Raw genomic sequence first — 26,555 nt, 5'->3', positions numbered from 1 at the left:
GCATCGAAATAAAAATAATTTGACTTCTCCGATAGTTCAACAGTCTCTGTAGTTGAACAAGAAGCGGTATATAAACTCCAAGATCACAAGTTAGACTGAATATGATTGATTCCTAAAGTAATGAAAGGACAAAAGAGATGAGAAGGAGACCTCTTGCTGTGTATCTTAACTCCTTGCGTTAAGAGCATTTCACCCTTAATTTGAGCTCAAAAACTAAGGACAGCAATATGTTAAGTGCCAAAGGATTCGATCAAGTAACCTCTTTTAAAAGGTCACAATCCTATCTCAAATTTCCCATTGGGCACAAATGACCTCCGATAAGAAGCACGCGAAATAGAAAAAAACCCTTCACGGTACGATTAAGTTGGCTGCGGTAATAACGCATATCTTTAAGGCTAATAACACTGAAAGGAAAAAGCTCAGTCATCGAATTAAAAATAGCCTAGTCTCAAACGTTTCTCTACAATGAACTAAGTTATGACTTAGGATTTCATTTGTACGGTATTATTCTATTTATGCATACGCTCCCTTAACTGAGATTGGGGATTAATTGGTTATGTTCATAAAGTAGATCTTAGTAATTGTCCAAGGAAATTCCAAACAGACCACTTATCACCCAAAACTGTTTCTTTCTCGTAGCTAGGATTTTCACGGAAAAGGATGGACCCAAACGTTTGATCCACTCAAACAGTGACAACTATGTATATCCTTATCACAGTATTAATCCAAAATTTTTACATTGCTAGAGACGATCATTATCTCTTACATCTTGGACGAGTAAATTTTTCACATATCTAATTACAAATACTTCTTATTTCTTCTTTTCACATCAGTTGTACAGCCACTAATACAGTTCAATCCATCATCATCATTGATCAACAATCCTAGGATTGGTTTGACGCAGCTCTCCACTCTATTCTCCTATCAGCTAATCATGTCATTATATAAATTGAGTGGAGTAGCTGCGACTCCTCGGGATGATAATATGGTGGTTTCCCATTGCCTTCCACATCGCAGTACTACAGCCGTTAAAGTAAATGTTACCACGCCCGTAGTGGAATGTGTGTCGCTGTACCGACCAGTATGGTCTCCACCTTCGCACATGTGAAGAAGAGCTGCTGCCCTCTCCCCCGGGTGATGAGAGGCATAATTGTTGGCGGCCCTCAGTCGCCAAGTCACGGTATCTTCACAGGTTTTGGTATCATTTAAATGGTCTACCTTACCCAAGGGTAGCCCAATACCCCCTCAGAACACCGCCGCTTTTTGTCCACGACTGCTTATTCGACGAGAGAACTCGCTTATCGCGCAGCTAACCTCTATATCTAAAGGTCGACCCACCATCCGCAACCCAGTGGACGCACTCGGTGGCTTTAAGCTCAGCCGCGAGGTTCAATCAATAGAGAGCACTAATCTTATCCTTCTCTTTGAACTTCTTTGGCGTTAATGGTCAAACCTTAATTCAAGCATGCGATGCTTTTCAAAGAGGCATATAATAGAGAAATTCTCTGAAAAATTTTAGACCAGGCTCTTTGTACGAGTGCGAGAAAATATTCACACCGGTTTAAACGAGTATTGAGGCTAGTTATCCCATATATAGCTAGTGATTACGTAACTCTTGAGATTTATAATGTATATACCATCATGGATTTTAGCACCTAAATATAACATTGAAATTATAAACGAAAAATTTCAAGATATTGTTAAAAAAACTGCTAAAATTATCTGGATTTTCCCTGATGTTTTCGGTCATTGGGTCCTTCATTAACGTGTTAAAATTTCCTTACCAAGATATCAATGAACTACAACTGTCAATAAGAGATTCATTTTAAAAAATCAGCGCGATATGTGGATGTTTCAATAAAAGAATGATCTTAGTATTCTTTAGCAGAGTATACTAAATGCATGACGTCTCTATGGTTTTTCACACGTGAGTGAAGGCTAATCCCGCTACTATTTTGTAAATAATTCACTTCATTTCGAACAATTTATCAATGATTTTACCCAAAATTGATGATGGATTTTTCCATTGAACCGTAGAAACGCTCTGACGAACTTAGATGTACACAAAAAGGAAAATGTCAGCCTCCTATTACAACAAAAGCTGTTCACCTGATTCAAGATTTAGTTGTCAGGACCAACGATCATACAAGCAATATAGTCTTAACAGAATTGAATAAATTTCCATCCAGAAAAATATCTATATCGCCGCGGTGCACGTCAAGCATAGCAAATTTCGAAATGAAAAGTTTGGTAAATATGTTCCTAAAAGAACAGTCAAGTAAGTTTCTTTCACATTTGCACGACATAAGCTATTCATATTTGCACGACAGTTACTAATAGCAAGCATTGATTTTAAAAGGATATAAATATATTTAATATAATATAAAGAAAACGACTCGCTGGAATAAAACCCTTTGAATTCTAGTCTTCATTAGTTTCGTTTCACATTCCTCACACGCAACATTTGCTCCTGAACGTCAACCAGTAAAATATTAGACGATTATCATGCTGAATAACTTAAGATAACAAAGGAAAAACCAATCCTTCATTTCAAGGGAATCGATCCAACTCTTAAAAACAGTTTGCACCTTGTCCAATCAAGAATCGAAAACGTCAATCGTACAAAAAAACAACAACTCAGAAGAATGACATCACTCAATCCAATTCCGGGGTCAAATGCGATTTCGATAGAAACTTTTTTTTATTCAGAGATGTTTTTTTTTTCATTTCTTCGTCCCTCAAAAAAAAAGACTGCGAGAAAAAAAGGAGACTCAACTCTTAATCGCATATAACCCAATGTTCCAACAGTTATCGACTCTTTATCCACCAGTTAGGCGGCGCAGTTATTCCCCCTTTGCGTCAATTCCAAATTTCAACTGCTCCACATCCATTTAGTGAAAGAGAGAGAGAGAGAGTTAGATTCTCCGATCCATCTCTCATCACTTTGCGAACGATGTTCAATTTTTTTTATCTCCGCACGCCCCCATTCCCTCTCCATGGCAACCAAACCAACCCTCTACGTCTCCCGTAATTCCCTCACACACCACCCCGGCGCTCCCGTCGACGGAGGATTCTCGCGCAAAATGCCATATCCATCCAGCTCACACACACTCACACATACATCTGCAGGCCTTCCACACATTCCCCCATTCAGAAGTCTGGTAACTCAATAATGTCCCATCCAACTAACCCCCATCCCCCAAGCCCAAAACCTCATATTTCCATTTCTCCCTGTAACAGATTGCTTGTCTCTCCTCCATCCCCCTTCGGCCATCAACGTCGTCATAAGCCCCCAACCCCCTATGAACTTACTTTTGACTGAATACCCCTCCCCCTCGCGATGGTTTATCTCCCCTTCACGCCCCTTTTCAACACAGTCACGCCGCGCCAACACCCCCTGACGGGCGAGTGCGGAATGACGGTGAGACAGGAGGCTAATTCCCCAACTCCCTCTGGCGGAGAGTCCTCGAAGCAACAGTTTCCCGCCCCTGGATTGAGGAGAAAATCTCTCGCGAGCGCTAATGAAATAACACATTCAAACGTAGGAGTTATAGTGACGAAATGGCATTACCATACATACACCAAGACCGCCTCCGCGTTCATTCATTCCGGCTTTCGAACCATTAAGCGTACAAACTTTGCAATTTCCCAGGTTATTGGTCCCGCCTTGAAGATGTTACCACAAAGGAAACCCGTTCCTTTATATTAGTAGTAATTTAATTGCTATTTTCGAGAATTAAATACTAGTATTTCAAAGGCACAAACATGGACAGATGTCGTATCAAATTAGAAATCACTGTGAAATAAGCAGATCGATTAAAGAGTTATAAAATAGGCATTGGCATACTGGTGGCAAAAAAAAGTCTGCAATCGATCGACAAATGACCAAAATCGAAAAATTTTCAATCAATAAAAGTAACATTCAATCTTTGTATGAACGATAGAAAATTATCTTTCCACGCATTATGTACAACATGCATTTTATTACCGTTCCCCACATATTGCTTGCAATGTGTACCTTGAAAAATTACTATAATTAACAAACTTGGTCAATAGAACAGTAAATTTGATGTAATTCATTATTTTAAAATGTCAAAAATGAAGAAACTATTCTGATAACTGTTATAGTTTTAAAAGGTATCGCAAAATTGAAATTCGTTATATACTTTTTATATGAAGAGGAAAACAATATGCCAAATTTGAGCAAATTCGAATAAATTTAAAATTATGATTAACAATTTTTAAAAAACTCTTAAGTACTTCCTATCGAAATTAATCGACCCGAAGCTGGACGTTGTGCAGTACTACGCGAATTTTTTTTACGGAATTTTCCTTCTCATCATTTTGAATTTTCATCCTTTTATTTGATGAGCGAGAAATAATAAGCAATCAGAGATCAAATTACGTGGAACAGTGTCCTGAATTCATTATCGAGTGATCGGAATAGCCCCATGAAATATGAGCAAATAAATTCCCGCGTCCCTATTGAAATTACAATGGTCCCTTTGAATATGGACGAATTTATGAAATCATTTCATGGCTTGATTTGGTGGAAATGCGAAATATCCCTGATAAAATACAAATTACAAATGGTAATTTCCACACTTTAATATAGAACTCCACTACCTTCCATGGTTTCAATCAGTGGCGAAACTATTGGGGGGGGATGAGGGGATATATCCCCCCCAAAGACTCTGAGAAATAATAAAGTTATTTGAAACTATTCTCTAGTTTTAAACTTTAATAACTGCATCTGCTTAAAGTTAAATTTTTAGTCCTAAAATGATGTAAAATGTATATCCAGGCATGCCATTTTTCAAAAATTTTCCCGAAGAAGGTGCCTAGGGGGGGGGGGGGGTCACCACCTCAGACCATCCCATACCACCCCAAAGCATATTCCTGGTTACTCCACTGGTTTCGATATTCTATGTCAATTTCATCGTCCATGAAAATGACATTTAATGTCGAAAACATTGTAAGTAGTGGATTTTCATATTAAAATGTGGCAATTACCATGTGTAGTCTGTATTTTATCGTGGATATGGACTAGACCTGTACTGGCCCGCTGGGACATCGGTGCGCCCTCCAGGCAGGAAATCATTGGCCCCCTCCTGTTCCTAAACTGACAAATTTTACAGGCAGAATACCAACATTGAGCAGTTAACTTTATTTCAATGATGTCTCATTAAACAGCATTATTACAAAGTTTTGAGTAAACGAAATAATGGCTAAATAATTCCTGGATTATAGGTCATATATAATGCAAAAAAGTTGGTAGCCTACGTTTCGGTTTATTTTAAAACCCTCATCAAGGCTATGGATTGAAAAATGAGAGTACAATAAAATACAATGGTGTAAAATATTGTTACATAAATAAAGGTTACAAAAGAGGTTTTTACAATGATATAATTTTTTTAATAAGAAGAGAATACACAAAATTTTGGCATACCTATACCCCAGGAATTATTTAACCATTAATTAAATGAGGTCAAGTTAAGAGGAAAGAAAAACGAAATAATAAAATAAATTGATATAAATCAAATTGGTAATGTTAAATAAATATTATATAAAATATATCAATTAATATCAACTTATTTTATAACATAAATGTATGTATATAATAAAGTAAATTCATATAAAGTCAGTCCCAAGAGGTTAAGGATTAAAATTTCAAAAATTAATTTATTATATTCCACACCCCCAGACCCTCCAGAAGTCCTCCCTCTGCATATTGCTGGCGCCCTCTGGCTATGCCCGTCCACCGCCAATAAGGAGGGGTCCAGCAAGGGTCTGATATGGACAAATTTTCATGAAAATGGGATTTTTTTAACTCCTCGGTGAATGGACTGTAATGAGATTCCTTTTTCCCTCGCTTCCGCAGGTACTACTACGACAAGAACATCATGACCAAGGTGCACGGCAAGCGATACGCCTACAAGTTCGACTTCCAGGGTCTGGCGGCGGCGACGCAGCCGGCGGCAGCGGCCGCGGCGGCCGACCCCGCCTCCTACAAGTACCAGTCGGACCTCTTCATGTCCAGCTATCACCACTCGGCAAAGCTCAACTTCATGGGGCCCCACGCGGGAATTCCCACGTCGTCAGGTAAGGAGAGTTCGTCACGGATGACGAGGAGAGGGGAGGAGGCAACAATAGCGGGGATTTCCTCGAATTTACAAATGAAAATTCCTGGCATTTACTACAGAAACAGTAACAATGTCGTAAAAATGACACTTTCCAAAACTTTCGCCCGAATAAATCTCACATTGACTCCGGTTAATAAACTGGTTAGATAATATGTTTCATGATTTCTCACGTGCACCAAAGAAAATACGATTTTACGGTACCAACGCTTACGCGTGGAGCATAAATTTGGCAAAAGCGTAATTTAAGAAATTCCAAATAAACGTTCTTCTAAACATAAATTATATCAACAGGCTATCAATCTACCATTTTGCTTGAAGGCGATAATTCTTTTGAGGGTGTAGTTCAGGTGGTGGCTTCTTAAAAAGGCCATCTTAAACGATAATTAGGGAAAACAGTAAATACGACTAAATCCGCTTCGATATTTTTTTCGACAGTCGAAATTTTACCACCAAATTTTCTGATATCATTTGGAGTGAAAATGCCAGAGCTCACACGTACACTATTTGTATTAACCCACCTTTGCCTCGGTTTACTATTACGGGCCGCCATTTTCCCCGCCACTTTGAGCCTCTACCGCCGATCTTAGAAAGAAGATCCATAACCTATATAATATTCAAAAATTTCTTGTAAAATGGAAACCAAATCGCTGTACACTAAAATAAAGTTTAATTACATCTCATCGGCTACTTCACGTAAAAATTGCACTGGAAGTACAGCCCGGTGGTACATCATGTTCAACTCCATCAATCGAACTAAAGAAACAGAAAAAAATAACAATACGATAATATGATAAAAATGACAACAAAATGATAAAAGTATCAACGGAGTTATAAATATTACGAAAATTTTGATCAATATATTGTTACGTTCTACTTCATAAACAAGCTTTAAGCCACATATTTCATCTTATTAATAGCCATTTAATGTTACTGCAATGTTCGTACCGACCCTGAACCGCGATACCATTACCCCGTACGCAAGTAATTCCGTGCGACCACTTCTGTCAGTTACTTCCCCCGGCTTTCCACCGTGGATAATCTCTTACCTCTCCGCCAGGAAATGTGAGGGTTTCTGTAACGAGGGCGGGAGTGATGTCCTTTAAAAGCCTTACCCCAAATCCGTCTCGCTTCGTCAGTTCATGCACGCATATGGTCATCATTTCTGGGGGAGCACCCCTAGAACGATGCTACCAAGATGGAATCATCGTAGACGCATTACTCTCCTCCGTTGGGTTGGGCACGAAAATAGGAAATAAATAAGGCGGTTTAATGTGTATCAAACCCATCATCAACGTGACAGATACTTAAGACTACGTTTATGACCGTACAAACCTCAAAGCCCAAAGATTCCTACAATAATAGCATTTGTGAATCCGATTTGTTAACGCGGCAGTGAATACAGCAAAATATCTATTCTGGCGGTATAATTTTCCGCACGACGATTGCTCAACATACCCGTATCCATTTGTGAATCAGATTTTTAACGCGAAGGCGAATATAGTAAAAACAAACTTGTTCCATAGGTATAGAATACCCCACGACTATTACATTACATATAGCTACGAGTTTGAATCATAGTTGTAAGATGAAAACACACTTTGATATTGTATTTTCAAGTAAAATGATTCCATGCTATGTCCCAAAGGAAAATCTTGAGCCCGTACAACCTCAATCTTTTTTCCCAGTATATTTCCCCTGAGTTGATTTCACGTTTCTGATGGATACATCTATCCCTTAAGCTATGTACTTTTTGTGATTAAGTGATTTTTTTATCAATTTACATAGTATCTTTGAGCATTTACCTTCAAGATTTTGGTTAAAGGAAGAGCTAGGGGTTGTTTGAAGGAAAAAGTCTATAGACAGATAGCCAGGGATTGGGCGGAGCTGTTAACGAAAAAAATGCTAGCCTTCTCAGTGCTACAATAATTTCGCGACAGGCATTAAGGGCTACTTATTGCTAGTCAAATGAAACATTGTAATATTTCCATGGGTTCTTTTCGAACATGACGTGTTTCATTGTAACAACAACATTATCAAAACTTGTAGCAACGAAACGCGTCATATTCGAATAAATCCTGTGGGAAAACTGCAACGATTCAAATAGCTAATAATAAGAACTTCCACCGCATCGAGCCGCATATCATACAAGGTTAAGAGCTAACGACATTACGCATCAAGCCTCGGATTATCGAAGATGCTTATGCTCATCTTCTTCCATGGGAGCCTTCGGACGATGCTCAGGGCATTGGGAATCATTGTGGACGACCTGATGGCCACCGCTACGGTTTGTACGTAGGGGCCACAGAGCATGAAAATGGAAGAATGATGGGGCGGTTAAATGGGGAGGAAACTGGACCAGAAGAAGACGAGCGTTGCGCGAAATGGCGGAGGGCGTCCCTCGCACAGCAACAATGCCGTCTACGTCACGCGGCGGTCTCTTCCGGCGGCTGCTCCTGCTTGAAAGCACTTCCGAAATGATTTGGACGGATCGGAGGAAAGAAGCATGTCAAAAGGGGAGAGGGAGAATAAATATAAGGATGATTCACAATTCGGGAAAGACGCCTACTTAAAACCACGCTTTCTTGCAAATGTAATCTTGTCGATGACTTGGAGAGAAAAATTTTCCCAGTTCCCTCTAGCTCACTCCTTGGGCGTACCCAGCGAGGGGCAGGAGGGGACAGCTGCCTCCCCCCCCCCCAAAAAAAACATAAATTGCAAATGTCTTTAAGGAAAATAAGATATGAAGTGAAACACTTTGCGTTTTCCACATAAAAATGTATTAAACTACAGTCGACATGTTTCAAGCAAATAATTTTAAAAACTAATAAATAGCTGTTACAGTTTCCTTAAAATGTTGCTTTCATTCACCTTTTCCATTGATAATGCTGCAGTGCAGCGAAACATGTCGACTGTAGTTTAATAAATTTTTCTGTGGAAAGTGCAAAGTGTTTCACTTCATATCTCATGATGGATCTCCACAAAGTATCTGCCTCATCCATCTAATTTAAGGAAAATAATAATTTTTCAAGCGAATAATTTTAAAAACTAATAAAGTGCTGTTACAGTTTCCTTAAATTTTTGGTTTCATTCACCTTTTCCATGCTTAAATCTTACCCACAACTTGAAGAAACATGGCTTGTCACACCCTACACTAGTTTTGTTTCTGGGTACGCGCTTGGCTCACTCTAAATGGTGGAAGGAAAAGGTTTCTTACCAATACGAATTGGCACGTCAAGAGATATAGAGCTCTTTCGTATCTTGCCGAACATGATTACTGAGTCCGAACGTGATGAGCTTATGAAGTTTATGCATATTCAATGAAAGTTTTGCAAATCAGGCTATTCTGCTGACTATTCATTTCCTTTTTGCATAGTCCATTGCTGGTCACTCGGTTGCCCAAGCAGCAGAACTCCTCCACCTCTTCAAGTTTGTCATTCCCTAGTTTCAGGATGGTCATCGCCTCTTCTCTTCAACTGGAAACCAATGGTTTGTTTTCATTACGCTTATTTTCAGCGTGATATCCGATCCCGAGATTAGGCCCCAACAACAGCTAGATACTGTGACGTCACAAGGCTTTATTCCATACCTGAAGTAGTCATACGTACGCGACCTGATTTTCGATAGCATATCAGTTTCATCGACAGGTTCAACACGTGTGTTAGTTAAATTTTCCACCGTCCACTTGCACTAACGTCGTTTAAACTAAATAATTACCTAAGTTTGATGCGGAGGACGCTTCAAAATATATATCATCGTTGCTGACTCCACGAAAGCGCCTATTTCATAAAAATGTGAGGCCGTTAGACTTCGATGTAGCTGCCGAGCTCCTTACGGAACGGGTTTCATTTCCATGAATTAAAGTTGCATGACTTTTTTCACAAAAAAACTGCTTACAAAAACTGCTAAACTTGACGAGATTAAAAAGACATTGACCCAAACTTTCATTATAAATAAAGAGAAGATGCCAAGTTTTTTAGCATAACATATATTGATATACTATTCAGCTTCTTCAACATACGTTACTTGCACACTGGCGACGCGAAAAATAACAGAAATCGTCCTCTTGAATGCTTCAGAATAAATTACACAGCATTATTTCATTGGATAAGCATTATTTTACATCAAACTAAATCTAAAATAATATTTTAAGATGTAAATTTTCATGTTCAAAGAGATTATGAATTTTAGCGCTATAACGGGGTATCAAACTTAAAAGTTAAACGAAACCGTAAATTCCAAAACAGCACTAATCCACTTGGCAGGAATTTGGAATGAAGAGTTTTAATGCACATTTTTAGGGCTACTAAATCCGGCTGACCTCGACGTAACCTTCAACACCCGTTCCACCACCGAAGAAGGAAGAATCCGACACGAAGGCATCGACTCATTGTCAGCGCGAGACAAGAGAGCATCGGAGCTCGCTAAGCGAAGGACCAACACGAACGTGAGATGTTTGTCGAACGGTATTCGTCCGCAGGGAGATGGAGAGAGAGGCAGGCACATGAGGAGAGGAAGAATATCAGCGAGGACGACACGAGTAATGGCTCCACCTAGCGGAGCCAAGAGCGAGCAAACAAGAGACAAACACAATCCGTCCCCCCTTTTCCTGAAACCGTGATGGTTAAAGAGGCCCGCATCCCGAATAAGCTCGGAGAAGTCGGAAAGTACCGGCAGAAAGCACTATAAACCTGCTCCGGTCAGAGTAGAACTAGAGAGGGGTGGTGGACCACAGATGTAGGGTGAAGGAAGGGGTAATAACGAGGGAATAAGATGAGAGGGTGGACTAACATAGAATGGGGGCGTATTTCAATGTCCGAGCGGTCGTCCCGAGCACTAGGCATTGTTGGGGAGCATTGTTGTCGATAGGGTAATTTCTTCGGTGGAGTGGACGCCGGAGTGGTACACTCGTACAAGAGAGGGTTGGGAATGCGTTTATATGTGTGTGTTACGCGAAGAGACACTGAAAACCGTGCTCTTTGCATTGAGGATGGAGGAAAAGGGGTAGTTTGGATAATGAGGGCATGAAATAGGGGTACCCACCAAAGGATACGGTAGAGTCACCGTAACAAAGAAAAAAATAAGAAGAAAACAGGAAAAAACATGGCTACAGAGAGAATAAAGCACCTTCAGAAACAACAGCCAGTGAGGAGATGATCACGAAATTCCAAGGCCACTATTTAGAGGTTCTTATGTGGCCCGGTAAGCCGAGAGTCATGTATTGGATCACCGCAAGGGTCGGCAGTTCGAATTCGTGTTTGTAGGCGTCATTTTCATGCTCAACCACTGTCTCAAGAAGACACATCACTCCCACCCAACCATTAGAATTATATCTATTTTCAATAAGATTCACAGTTAAAAATAACGTCATCACCTTGATATGTGAAGGGAAAATAAATATAGGCCATAGTGAGCATTTCACCATATCTCATACGTTTAAATTTTTTACGTCGAATTTAATACAGCGGCGATATTTTCAAAATTGAGGTACGCACCCACCCAATGAGAACAAAGATATAATTGAGAGAAAGAAAAGATGAAAACTCTAATAATAAGAAAAACTGATCGCATTTTTTTATTGCAACCTGATATTTTATTTAACAAATTTGACGGCCATGTTTCAGCAACTCGCCTCTAGATCCATAGTGAAGAGCACAAATGGTAATTTTCACCCCTTTTTAATTCAACACTCAACAACCGACAATGGTTTCAGCACATTGTGTCATTTTCAAGGTGATACAAGCAACACTCTCTCAGTACTTATACCCAAGCCAAGGTAGGAAAATGTCACAATGTGTTGAAACCATGGTCGGTTGTTGAATGTTGAATGAAAAAGCGTGGAAATTACCACTAGTGTTCTTCATCATGGATATAGCGAACTTCCACAAAATCAAGCCTAAAACGATTTTCTGATTTTTTTAACGGTCTGATGAAGGCAATCGTTGAAGGACAAATGGAAGGGAAAAAGGGCAAGAGACGGCCCCGAATGAGTTATATAGGACAGGTTATAAAGGATGTAAAAGAGAATAAATATGTAGCTATGAAGAGATTAGCGGATAGGAGAGAGAAATGGAGAGCTGCGTCAAACCAATCAAAGGATTGTTGACTAATGATGATGATGAAAACGATTATATACGCTCCACTCTCGACTTCAGTTGTCATAGCTCTGGAGAAAATTGCGAAATCTTAAGCCTGAATCACACGATCATTTTATCCGTCATTTCCGAGTGATCACTATCGCGATCACTAGAGTGATCACTCGCGTATGATCGTCGCCAGCAAATGTTTTTCGCGATCTCTCCAATGATGAGGATTCCCATCACTTTTTTCATCACTCGTCTGGTTTCTTTTCCCGCCGCTGAAACCGTCACTAAAACCCCCATATCAGCCAATCAGAACGCATTCCCGTATGGAGCGATTGCAGCGCAACGTTTGGCAATCAAGGGAACGACATAGATGAGCAAACACGCTTTATATTTTCGTTACGCGGGTAACGATTTATATGTTCAATAAAACAAGCGAACTATACTACAGCGGTAAATAACCTCAGTATCTCACTCAATCTTCAAATAAGAGTTTTAAACACATGTGCTCTCAAGAGAAATTCAGGCTACAGGTGGCGCTACCCCCAAACCAAAGCGGAGAACGCAGGAACTGGCTTCAAAAAAGGAACATGGAGTCCAATGGACTGGGATAGGGAGTTCTAGGGGGCTGGCGGGTCCTATGACAACGAGCTGTGATATCAGAAGTGATGCGAAAAGCGACGGCGGGAGGGACCGTGTGATTCAGAAAAATGATCACTCGAGCGATCACTTTTCCGGTCTAGTGATCACTTTTCGCGACGAAAGAAAATGATCTTGTGATTCAGGCTATAGTTGTGGAAGCAATTTAAACATTGCGAACATGACGTACCGTGTTACTATGGCTTTAAGGAGGACTTAAGCGTCAGGCTGTACAGAATGACGTACGAATCATGATGGAATTTATTTTTTATTTCATTCAAATATTAAATTTTTTACAAGTAGCACGGATGTGTGAGTTCGGTTCCGAGATAAAAGCGTGTACGCATGCACTTGCGAGGAAGAGAAAGGAAGAAAAGCGAGAGGAGAAAGAGATACGTTGGATTGGGTTGGGAGGAAAAAAGTTTTTATTCATTTATTTATTTATTAAATTTTCATTGTGCGCGTTAAGCGAAGCGAGAGCGCAAAAGGATGGGGTGTTAAAAAAGAGTGGGTAGATTACTATGATGGAAGGGAAAGGGGTTTGAGAGGAGGAACGATAGTAAAGGGAGGGAAAAGAGGAGAATCGGAAAAGGAGCGAATTCATTTGAAGTGGAAGAAGATGATGGCGTAAGAGATTGGTGGTTGGGATTTGAGTAGTAGGGATGAAGGGATTTCATAAGGATGGTTGGCAGGGGGTGCGAAGGGGATGAGAGAGAGAGACAGAAGGAGTGTATGTGTGTGTAGTGAAGGCGAGGAAATTGGCTGAAATGGATGATATACTCTCCCATCATCGCCTCAAAGTGGAAGATTGCTAGCAGTTAAGGCTCTTCTTCCCTTTTCTCTTTCTCCTCATCTCTACTTTGCCGCGTGCGCGCGGGGCTCTTCTTTTTTTTGTACCTCTAGCTTCTTATTTTTTAAACACATTTTCGTGCTTTCGGCATTGTCGTTCTCTACCGAGAGGGAAAAGATTTTTTTTCGGGACGAATTGGGGAGAGATGATTGCGATTGTGGGTGCACTCCTCAGGCCCGGGGCCTATCTCTTCTGGGACTTCATTTTTTGTGCCGGAGGAAAATCTTTTTACCCTCATTTTACCTCGGCATTGTCAACTTTTCCTAATAGCTGTCCGGTGTCGCTAATGTTCTTGAATGATTTTTATTACTACGAGAGCCGGCACTACATATATTTTTAGGTGTCTGTTTAGCGTATAATCACCATTTCTAGAAAGTTATGCAGCATTAGTCCCTCTTTATCCACCCCTTTGTGCTCCTCAATTGTTTCAACTCACAAGAGAGCTCGTATATGATATTATACCGCTGTCTTTGAAGGATTTTGGTCAGTTTTTGAAAATTTACTGAGTATTTGTTCACTCGTTTCATTCTATGAGTTATGTTTAGGTTCAGATCTTATTATAACCGCCATACGTCCACAAAAATTTGTCTTTTTTTATGAAAATAACGTGTTTTCACAAAACTTTTCTTGTAAAACAGGTCATATTTCGATACGCTGACGCTTGAACAAAGCATCACCCGATGCAAAGCCCGAGAAAAATTTTTATAATTCAATTCGCTGAGAAAATCTATAATCATGTAAAATAATATTAAAGGTTAAATAGCTTGGAAAAAATAAAAAAAATAAAGCAAAATGTAGTAAGTAAAAGTTGCAGGGGATCCATTCACAGCAGTCTACCAAAGAAACCCATGACCTGATTTTTTTTCCTCTCTTTCTCTTCGCTTAAACCTTAAACATAAGTTTGAAGAAACATAAGTCTTCAAGAATTGAAATTAGAATTTTTACCAACGTTTCGGCATATGAGCACACACCTTCATCAGGGATAAAATTTGTATGAGTACATAAATTATTATTAAATGAAGGCATGAAAGGTTATTACAATGATACTTTACAATAACAAAAAAAATTAAATACTAGAATTTTGTTATCCTTTTTGCAATGAATTGGATTTGTTTATTGATGGTAACCACTTCACAGTTAACTATCAATTTTCATTAATTAAATAATAATGTATTTTGCTAAAATGCAGAAAATTGAAATTTTATTTGACAATAACAAAATAAAAATAATTCAGTCATAAATTAATTAAAAAGAAGATACTAGAATTTTATCCTTTTTTGCTATGAATTGGATATTTTATTGATGGTAACCAAGCTGATACACTTCACAGTTACCTATCAATTTTGATTAATTAAATAATAACAAATATTGCTTAAATTCAGAAAATTAATAAACAAATAAAATCATTCACCATCCTCTCTCCCGCTCTTTCCATACAGAGCTTCTTTCTCTTCCCAAATCTAAAACTCAAGCTGAGGCTCTTTTGCCGCCTCCATCTACGTCATTTCCTCCCGTCATTTGCCCCAATTTCCAGCCCTAAGGGAGCGTCATCCTCCAGCTTCTAAACCAGTCAACGCTCCTCTGCCCCCCCCCCCCCCCCCCCCCCCCGACTCTGCCTTTTCGTCGGTTCCTCGCTCTTTGCCCGGGACCTCCCCTCGAGTGTTTTAATCAGAACTAATTAATCCCCAAGACGCGAGAGAGGATGAAAATGAAAGAAAAAACTCGACTTTGCAGCCGCGTTCACGGGTTCATCCTCTCCTGTGAAGGCAATTCCTTTTCATTTTTTCGTCCTAAGTCTCTCCCTCCATCCTTGCCACTTATTTCTAAAAGAGTGTCTCCGAATATCAAAAAATAAGGTAGCTTCCTTTGTATGCAGAATCTTACTTCGACTCACAAGAGAAAAATAGGATCTAACACTAAAAAATCAATGTCAAAACTTTCCTCATTGTATTCCATACTAGGTGAACCTGTTGATGCACTGTTTTCCACAAATTAAGGCTATAAATTTGGGTAAGATAGAATGTATGTATCAAATATTGGTGCTGTTTCCGTTAAAAAAAATATCGGGAAGAAGCCTAATATGCCACTATGATATGAAATGTAGTAATTATAACATACAATAGTATCCTCAGTAGTGGTTTTCAGGGTGATTTACAGAAATAATCACTATTAATTATTATTTCCATAAAATAGCACCGAACCCATTTTATCTGATTGGAAATATTCCTAAAAACATACACCTAAGAAATAATGAGGCAAAATTGCCGAATTTGAGGTAAAATTTAATGCTGGAATTTCAATCACCCTCAATGTTTCTGAATGATAGAATAAGTTTGAAATAATAAATACTAAAATAATAACAGTCGATAAAAAGAGACGCAACCCCTTACAAAACCACAATCTCCCTAATTTCGGGGTTTAAATAAAAACCAAATATATGAAAAAAAAAACTCCTCATGACACAATATCAGTTAGTCTCCGAAGTATAAATAACGGAATGACATAAGTAAACAAATGCTAAATAATCGACAGGAATCGATGAAATTCATCGAAAGACGCCTTCAAAATGTTTCTTTCGATCATTTCTTGTATTTATAACCATTTAAGAACGAAAAAAAAAACAAGAAAAATATGAGGTACCACTGAATAATATTCTGGAACAAGTGAAAATCCTCGGCAGAGGTCTAAAAAATCTAAACAAACAAAATTCGACTGATTCACATGGTCACTGAGGAAAAAATTTAACGAACCGAAAAGGGAAAAATATCGACACTCATCCCATTTTCTCACCCCCTACCCTGCCTTCCAAGGGAGTTGACTCAATTGTCCCCAACCCCCCTCGCTCTCTCGTCTCGCCAGCAATGATGGATCCCAGCTGTGATTGCCAAAACGAACGCGGGAACACATTTCAATGGGACGAGCGGGAGGAGTTACAGAAGCTTCCTCCGCGACTTAGCGCTCTCTTTTTTCTCATATCCTCCGGCGCTGCCATCGTTTGATCGACGAGGAAAATTATTCGAGCAATATCTCGGACACGACAGAAATCTTAATAATGAGATCTGAATTAAAAGTAATGACTCTCACTCAGAAAATAGAGGTAGACATAGCCGCTATTTGGATCAATGGAAGACACTACTGATAGATTGACGATAGAATAAAAATATGACTTTGTTTAGTTATGATATAAACGCAAATCTATGTATACGCTCATTAGTAAAATAACTTCTCAATTTGTTTAATATTCTCCTCGCGCGGAGTATGTAACATTGTTCACTGTATTGTTGTCAAAGCTAGAATGAATGTTTATTTTTTATACGAACAAGATTCTTTGCATAGCAACATGGACGATACGACCAAAATGTTCGGAATTATAGCTTGCTTCACACGTCAAAGGTGACTGCTTTAGAAGTATTGTAGCTTCGCACGTACCTACTTTCCATATGTATACGAGTCGTTCGCAATAGGGTATTCTTTCAACAGTCAACTTTAACTTGTAAACAAGGTTTTATATTATGCATGTGATAATTGCATGCATATGCATAAAATAATTTTGTTCGTAAAAAAATAAACATTCATTCTGGCTTTGATGACAATAGAGTGAATGATATTACATTCTAAGCACGGGAAGAATATCAAACAAATTGAGAAGTTATTTTACTAATATGCCCATAGATTTGCGTTTATAGCATAACTAAGCACATTCATATTATTAGCCTACTCGAATGAAAACTTTACGAGAAAAATATGTGACATCTACAGAGGGAAAATGATTTTACTCTTAACTAGGATGGGCTTACTCCGCAGAACTTCAGCAATTTGAGTGGACTGGTGAGTGACTCCATATTAGTATATCGCCAGCAAGTCCGCGAATATTTCCGTGAATAGAAAGAGATATTACTACTGAGCTAAAACTCCAACCTGAGAAAATTTGGAAAGGAACACGATTCAATACTAACTTGGTGGAGAGGAAACACTTCGCCGAAGTTCGGAGAATGTAAATCTTACGACCACCCATTAACTCAGCGGTGGTGAATTCCCTTCATTTTAAGTACCGACACGGCATAACATCAAAACAATGAATATCTCAGGGCCGGGCAATAAAAATAATTATGATGCACAACCTCCATCAGCGACGTCTACACTCTCGGGAGAAACAAACGAAGAGAAATCATCCGTGGACAGCGTCCCGAATTATTCCTTCGCGACCTTCGAAGAATGCGCCCATGCGGAAGGTCCCCATCCTTTGTTCTCTAGTACACTAATGTCTTCTCTTCCACCCCCAAGCTCCCCTCTCTGACGGTCCTAATTCACAGCACCCGCCAACCCCCGCTAGGGGGGCCACTTAGGGCCGCCGGGGGACCTCTTCTCCTCCGCCCCTAACACTACAGCTTTCGGTGCAGCGGTGGTCGACCATTATGTGCGATGCGAAAGGGCTCTCTCAAATGCAGAGATCCCCAACAATGCAAGGGGGTGACTCCGAGTCGATCTTATGGCGTGCCAAGATTGGATTCGCCCAAGTGTAGTTTCGGCTCATCCTCGCACGTTAATTCAATTATGAACTTCGGGACAGTGAAGTGTGTAAAAATGTGCCTAGATGTGCTCATGTATATTCATGAGTGACTGATTACTTGGAATGATTAATTAGATGAATACCTAATTACAACTCGGATATGTTTTTTTTAACCGCACTAATACCTCAGGAACAACTTTGGACCACCGTATGTCCCTAGTATTAATCTACCTAAGTAAGTACCTACTGCTACACCTAAATTGTAGCCATGAACTTTATATTTTTCATTTGGGTGCTCATGCAAGTACTGGAGAACTAATGTACCATCCCTGTACTCAATTTTACCTAAGAAGAGCCTTTTTCCTAAGATAATTCTTTTTGTAACTCGGATGGAAACTAATATATACGTTATGATCTCTTTTATTGAAAATTATGATGCATTAATGAATCAGGATATTTTATTTTTTTATTCCTATACCACCCAAAACCGCACCATGTTGGCCTTTTACATCGGGGTTTTTCAACAAGTTAACAATCAAACGTACAAGAACATCCATTCTATGGATAGGGGCAAACTACCCCGGCGGAACTCGATCCCGCGACTTCTTGTTTGGCAGGCGAGGACTTTACCCCTCCGCCTCCAAGGACAGTAAACGTTATGTATTGCCCGATACGTAATTAAGTGGGTAATAGACATGGAATGGGTCAGGGCAGCCCCCGGCGTCCGCGGCTCCACGTACGTTCCCTTACTGTCCGGTTAGTTCCCATGCCGGCCGTCAAGCGCTAGCAGTACACTCGTCCGGTCGTTCCGGGCGTATTACATGGGTTGATATGGCTGTGAGGAAGCTTGATGGACTATATTTATAAAATTTTGTAAGCCGTGCTTCGCGCATGTACTCACTCTTACGCGCTTCAGTTTTAAAGAATATAAAATAGCTTTATTCGTGAAAACTGGTGCAGTAGCTTCCGTAAACGGTCATAAAATAGCCTACGAAATCGGGTGTTTGAATGCTTAATCTCACGGGGATAAATAATATAGGTGTGTTTTTTGTAGATCCCATTTCCGCGAGCCATTTAAGACAAATAGGACGATGGTGTGAAGATAATATACCCACCTGAAAAGGACATCGGTCGAAATTACCTTGCAATGGAAGCAAAACTGCGAAGTGTTAACGGAGAATATCGGCAAGGTACTCAATAGCATGGACAGAAGTATTAGGCTGAAAACTTAGTAAATGAAGCGGCAATAAAGAAGCAATGACAATCTCCCTTTACTATTCCTAGGTACTTGAGGAGAAACGAGTGCCGACCTAGCCAAAAAGCTTTCGCGTAACTTTGCCGCTACAGCTTTCACATTGATTATTTGTAACAAGCGTAACTGCTAAATAAGTCCTCTCAACAGTAAAACTTAAGACCGAATATTTACCTCTCGAGTTCCATAGCTCAGGCCAATTAATTTTCTTTTCCAATACCCACCGAAAATCATCTTTTTTTCTACTTTTCATTAATTTTTTTCCTATCTATCTCCTCACGCCTCCCCCATTGTTTCGCCACTGCTGTATTAGCTGCTCCATTCCTTGGATAGATACCAATATGAATTCCTATAAACTGAAAATATTAATCCTTATGATAACTGTAATTGTAGATTCAGCATCTGGAAAGCAACACACGGCATACTTATACTTACAGGCACTACAAGCAAAGGAATGGTTAAACAATATAAAGGTGTGAACGATCAAAAAAGATATTTCTACAAGGCTAAAATGAATAGCATTTATTTTTTCAAAAACTTTAAGTTTCTCCTTCTGAAGGCATACTCTCGGCCAACCTCGGCATTCTCCACCCATGCAGCTTGCCTCATCCTTAAATTCAAAAACTGGACAATGATGGCAGCAAGCATCATTTCTCGATGCTCACTGCACGGGAAGGAAAGGTTGTTCCTTTCGAGGATATCACTAAGAATAAGTTCGCTGGCATTCCAGCATTTGCCATGTTTTTTAAATCGCACTTGAAGCGGAATTGCACTTGGTTGGACAAAATTGTTGATTTTCCTGATATTGCATTTCGCAACCTTCAAAGCACCTCAGGTTCGTATTTTCCTTGTATTCTAATGGTGATATGGGGTCCCCTGGGATATTGTCCTAGTAGTCTTATTTTTTAATTGGTACCTACGAATTTAAAAAGAGAATGGGCCTTTTAGTTGATGTGCCGAAGCCAAAATATGGTACATCCAGTGATGAAAACTCAGCTAGGGGCTTTTTCAAAAATTCCCGCCTATCGGCTGAAATTACTGGCGAGGGTCAATATGTTTTAATGCTTTCTTTTCATTGTTGCAATATAACATCTTTTTATTATTGCTTTATGCAGTATTTTTCACATGATATAACATAGTTAATTAATTTTCAGGAGTAGAGGAAGAGTTAATCTTTCACTTCTCAACAATTTTAAGGTCTTTTTCTTGCGGATTTTTGATTGATTCAGTAAAATTTAAAAAGTTCTGTATGGATACAGCGGAAAATTTTGTGAGACATTACGGTTGGTTTTACATGCCACCCACTGTGCACAAAGTGGTGCAGATGACATCGAGTCGGCTCTTCTTCGTATTGGAGAACTGTCGGAGGAGGCCCAGGAATCTCGCAATAAAGACGAATATATCGCGAGCATCACGCGATAAAAATATCTCGACTTCAAACTAATGAGGATATTTTCCGGAGACTGATCCTAATATCGGATCCTTTTATTAGCACATTAGGAACTGAACTAAACAAATGCCGGGGCCTTAAAGATCTTCCGCAGGAGGTTCGTGATCTCTTGGTCTTGCAAGAGTCTCAAAATTTTTCGAGTGAATGAGAAGAGGAGGATGGGTGGGATCCAGAAGAATCTGATGCTGAACAATTATAATACATAATTGTAAATTTATGAGGAATTAGCCATGCTTTTATGAGAATAAAAGAGTCACTTAAATACTATTTTGACACTAATTTAGTAATTACTTTTTAGTCCATACAGAAGAATCTCTCGAAATCTGGAAATCGTACCTCTTTAACGTAAGTCAATGCACCCAAAAACCCTACTTTTAGCCGTTTTTTTATTGACTAATTTGAAAGAATATTAACTCATTCTATACAACTAATTATCATTTATTTTCATATTTTACCATGATTACCGTTTATCTATGCAGTCAGCGTTACAATTAGCCAGTTAATAAGTTAAAGTTCCACGATATCGCATGAAATAATAGTTTTTTTCGTAAAAATAACTGCAGAAATGAAAATAGCTCGCCAAATAACATGTAGGGAGCAATTTTTCAAGACATCCAACGAAAATCTGATTTTTGTCTGACTTTTTCGCGATCCGGACCACTGTGCGACGTTTCCCTCGTTGTCCGTGATAATCTTCTCACGAAGAATATCGGATTCAATAAAGTGTTTTTCACAAACAACTTGCGGATACTTGACGATAAAATTATCACGAGGAATGCACCTCTGCCACTCAGCTCGTAGTCTTTCTTCCCTTGGCACCAAAAAGATATGCACCTTTTCTAAGTTAGAGTCATATCCAGAGGTACAACCTGGCACGATACATCATTTGCCCACCATTTTCCTTTTAAACCGAAATAGAGAGTTTTTCAAACTCCTAAACACTCGATCAACGATTTACCATAAGTAAAACTGGCCTCCGTTGCAGGAAAAGACTGTAAAAAACGTGGTTTATCGCAATGAATCACCAAGACGCATTACTTCCCATGCAATCGCAAGGCTGACGTCGGACGAGTGCACAAGTAGCGCCAGCGGCGAAAATGACGAACTAATCGGACAGTAAGAGTCGCATGAGCCTGCAGGGGAGAGGTAGGGAGAAGCCGGGGGCTGGGTCAGGGAATGGGTGAATTTCCAGCAATGCGCTAAAAAATCTGGTTCCTTATAGCCTGTTTCGCAGATATTCCGGAAAGATAGGCTTGAAGAAAAGATATTAAGTATACAAATCTGATATCCATGGTATTTCTTTTCTGGACCAATCAATCTCCCTTACGTCATAGTCGCCATGGTATCATACCTACGTCAAATAAGGTCATTATGCTAACAAGTCACTGCGTTCTTGTTCAAGCCCCCGCTTCCTTTGATTGCTCAATTAAAAGCAGCCATTCCATTGTCTGGTCCACGGGCAACAATACGTTTCTTACCCCTTTCATCTTCCGCCGAGGGAAGCCGCGGATAAAAGGAAGGAAAAAACCCTCGACTGAACAGTATTCCACAATCCCTTTGACGGTTGAGATGGAGGAGAGCTACCGCTGTGAAAGCGGCGTCACGACATCTTCCCTCCACACACAAACGCTACTTCCAACCCTGAGAGAGGACCCTAAATAGTTCTCCGACACCGCCGACCGTCAGTCACTTGTTTTTCTCTTGGCGAGCATGGCTTTGTGCGTGCGGTTCGAGACGAGTACCAGAGGGATATAAGGAGGAAAAGAAAGAAAGAAGAGGGGAGACGGATGAAGAGGAGGAGGAAGAGAAAATAGGCCTTTTTTGTTTTCAGGATGGAGAGTCATCTCTTTGAGGGAAAAGATGGGTATAGCTGAAGGAAAGGGCGATTACCGGTAGGCAGCGACATTGGCTGTGGTGTTGGTGGTAGGGTAGCGACATACAGTTTCAGAGGAAGCGATAAGTGGGTTTATTCAATCCCGGTCGGTCGGCAGAGCTCTTATGAGAGAGAAAAATATGCCGGCTCTCGGAATCAATATCCTTCAACAGCCGCGGTCATTATTCCTTGCGAGGAGTTAAGGGGACGCCCACCTTCAGCTTGACCGATCTTTTTTGGGGAAGGAATACAAGCTAAAGATTATTATGTGAAGGTACGCCGTTATCAACATATTCCTGTATCTCAAATATTAAGAAATTACACCTTAGTTACTTACTTAGAAATTACTGAAAGGTGGAAGTTAAAATGAGATTTGATTCTTTCCCGGCGAATTATGTATGTTACCTCCTATCGGGATTACCACGCGGTTAAAAACTCCATCTCTGCCGACGTTTCGAGCTCCAACTCGGGGTCCTATGGATGATCCCCGAGTCGCAGCTCGAAATGTCGGCAGAAATTGAGATTTTAACCCGGTGGGAATCCCGAGAGAAGTTTACAGTAAAATAATCAAATTTGAGATACTGGCCAATGTTGACAATGATCTATGTAGTGTAACCGGAAAATTTCATGACGATACCATACGTTTTAAAACAATAATATGTCTCAAATCTGAATGAGCGGGGAGGCATGCGTCCTCTTATTCCATGAATTCCAAAATAGCACAAGACAATACAGGGAATAAAATCAATAGTTTGCGGCGAAAATAAGTGGAACTCCTTCACATGTTGGCATGAAAAAAACTTGTAAATTCTACATGCACAATTTTTGACGACCAGTACAACTTTACCAAGTTCCCCTGAATAATTTTAATTATTAAACCGAATCAAGGCTTAGTTTCTGGCACAATCAAATTCTTTTAAAACCTTTTCAACCCTTGCACAATCGTCAGAATTATCACGAAAGCGATAGTAATCTGAATAGGAGTCTTCAAGAGTTTCTGGACATATATTACCTATACATGATTGCAACATGGTCTGCACTTTTTATGAGTAAATATTCCCGCACACCCACACTTAAAATTGTGACTTCAAATCGACATGAAAGAAATATTATGCATAAAATTAGAAGGGGAATACCAGCAACACGGAAAATTAGACAAAAAGAATCGTCGCCGACTGCACTATACTTCCTGCTATGCACACACTCCGGGAGAACATTTTCTGCTGGCGTTGAAATTCTCAACTCTGACAACATTTCCAAAAACCGTTAAAAATTATTGACTTTGTCTCCTACCTTTGGACATGTTTATGGAAAATTTAAAATCCACTCCGTGTACACTTTTTAAGTCTTCCGTCAAAACCAACGAACTAATTTTCCAAATACGCATCTAATCCAAGATAATTTATTTCAAAGTCCCCGGAAAAGAATGAGCCGGAAGCAAAATGCCCTTAACCTCAACTAAATCAGGTACAAGAGCATAATCGATAAACGTACCAGAAACAGCCTATCCTCATTCAACCTTCTATAGCCTCCATTCAAATACAGAAAATACTGAGCCGGCGTGAAGCAAGAAAGAAATGAGTATGTTTCTTTGAATTAGAAGAAATATTAGGAACTCTCTTAGCAATTTTACTGCTATAAATCAAGCATTGGTTGACAAGTCGCTTTTCAAAATCAAACTAATGCCTCGATAATATTAGCCGATACGTATAGTTTTAATTCCCGAACAGTTAGTAAAGGAATTTTGTTTTCGTCACCGATTTTGCCATTAGAATGGTAATTTTAATGATGATATGAAGGCCGATAAATGGAAAAGAACTTATCAAACATAATACAATAGTTTCCATAGAAATTGTAAGCAAATAAATTTTTGAGTTATTAAAAAAGTAATCACTCCGAATACAAAGAAGTCAATGGGCCTGATAAGCAAACAGTCATTAACTACACCCAATTAAAAGCATACCCCACACCCTCACCTGCATAATTTCCAGTCCACTTGCTCCCAAGCAGTCACGATTTGGGATCAATGAGCGACGTACATTTTGACGACACACACCAAATTTTGGTCACCATTTTTTTCCATGACTAATTGCAACACTCGTAATTTATGTCTTATAACAGCTAAAAAGCCTTATTTAATTCTTTCATCTCTCAACAACCCTCTTATAATCAAACAATTCAAACCTCAGATCCATTACCGCGATCGCATACACACGATCGCCTTCGAAGCAAGCGAATTTTTTAGTTCCGCCTCATTCCGCAAGGCTGCACCTCTCCCCATGTGAAGCCTTTCTTCCTCGCCAGCACCCATGGAACCAATTCTCTGCGACACTCCCTCCGTCGAATCGCACGCGATATCGTCGCTTCTATTCTCGAAAGTAAAATGCCTTCATTCCACCACTGATAGGCCCATCCCCACTGCGTGGGTGTGAGACCCTTATCCTGCCATCCAAACAGTGTTCCTCTACCGATATTCCTCTTTTGACGCGGCATCCCATTCGTATCCCATCATTCTTCAGTGATAATACCACGAATATTACAATAGAGGATCCTCAAGTCGGCCTCTACATGTATTGTCACCCATCGCTCATTGAAATGGGTTTACAAAAGTCGCCACTCGCGTGGCTGACGGACAAATTGATCCGAGTTTCACGGGGAAATAAGGTACAAATAGGGATGTTAAACGAAATGTATGTATATTCTCATGTGATCTATCAAATTCATAACTTTTCAATGATATTTTTGTTATTACAAGTATAATAATGCAAAATATTGGAAAGAAATTTTCCGGGCATAGCTTTCAAATTCATGGATATCCCTTCACAATAGGAAGATAATAAAAAAGAATATGTTAGTAATCCGTACTGGTTTAACGCTTTGCTTTGGTCCTGGGCACTGATCATTGCTTATTTAAACGTGTTACCTGAATAGAGGGCAGGGACGGATTTAGGAGGGGGGGTCACAGGGGTCATGATAACCCCCAAATTTTATCAAAAGAAAATAATTTTTATGTTTTAAATTGTTTTTGCATCCTTAAATGACTAAAATTGTTTAATTTCATCCGTTTTTTAAGGATAAAAATGAAATTCTAGGCTCCGAAATGAGTAAAAATAGGTATTTTAAAAACATTTACGCGGGATAACACCCCCCTCTCCCGGGGGTATTCCCCCCCCCCCCCAACCCAGGTTATGACACCCCCCAAATTTGTTGCTTAATCCGTACGGATAATATTGCTTGGGACACTAATAAAACTATATCACTAGGTGGTACCTCATAATCTACTAATAGTGGACCATGGTGCGATAAACAATTCTTAAAACCTTGGTTGAAATGTGATGAGGTTAACTTACGACCCTAGGAGATGGTTGTGAAAGGGACCAACTTTGTAACATCCCAACTACTTCCCCATCTCTTCCTTCTCCCCCGTCTACTAAGTCATTCTTCCACCAAATATTTCGCCCGCTACACTGGTGTCCCCAAATCTCCCACAAAGCCTATTGTTTCTCGGACCCATCGCGGGGCAACTCAGACACCCCCAACCTCTTTCCAGTTCGACGTCACCCCCCATTCCGCTTCACTTTACTGCACAATCCCCTCTCTCCCATTACCCCCAACAATACAAAACTCACCCTCACAGCCACACTTATACCCTATCCGCGCATCCCCTGGACAGAGCACCAAGCCAGATCTAACGACGCGGGGATCTACGAAGCGTCAGAGACGATTCCTCATCTCTCTACACTCTAAATCGACGAAAG

General features: G+C 39.8%; 1 protein-coding gene across 1 annotated transcript in view; it reads left to right on the top strand.

The window, feature by feature from the left end:
• The window catches only part of LOC124159255 (transcriptional regulator ERG homolog), a 194,301-nt gene that overhangs the window by 147,252 nt on the left and 20,494 nt on the right, over positions 1–26,555 (top strand). The window contains exon 6 of the mRNA XM_046534935.1: positions 5,882–6,102. Within this exon, the coding sequence (XP_046390891.1) occupies positions 5,882–6,102 (221 nt within the window). The remainder of the gene's footprint in view (positions 1–5,881; positions 6,103–26,555) is intronic.

This window comes from Ischnura elegans, chromosome 5, assembly GCF_921293095.1.
Source record: "Ischnura elegans chromosome 5, ioIscEleg1.1, whole genome shotgun sequence".
Taxonomy (NCBI): Eukaryota; Metazoa; Arthropoda; class Insecta; order Odonata; family Coenagrionidae; genus Ischnura; species Ischnura elegans.
Note: the sequence above shows the minus strand (reverse complement) of the source record. Positions and strands in the feature narration are given on the sequence as shown.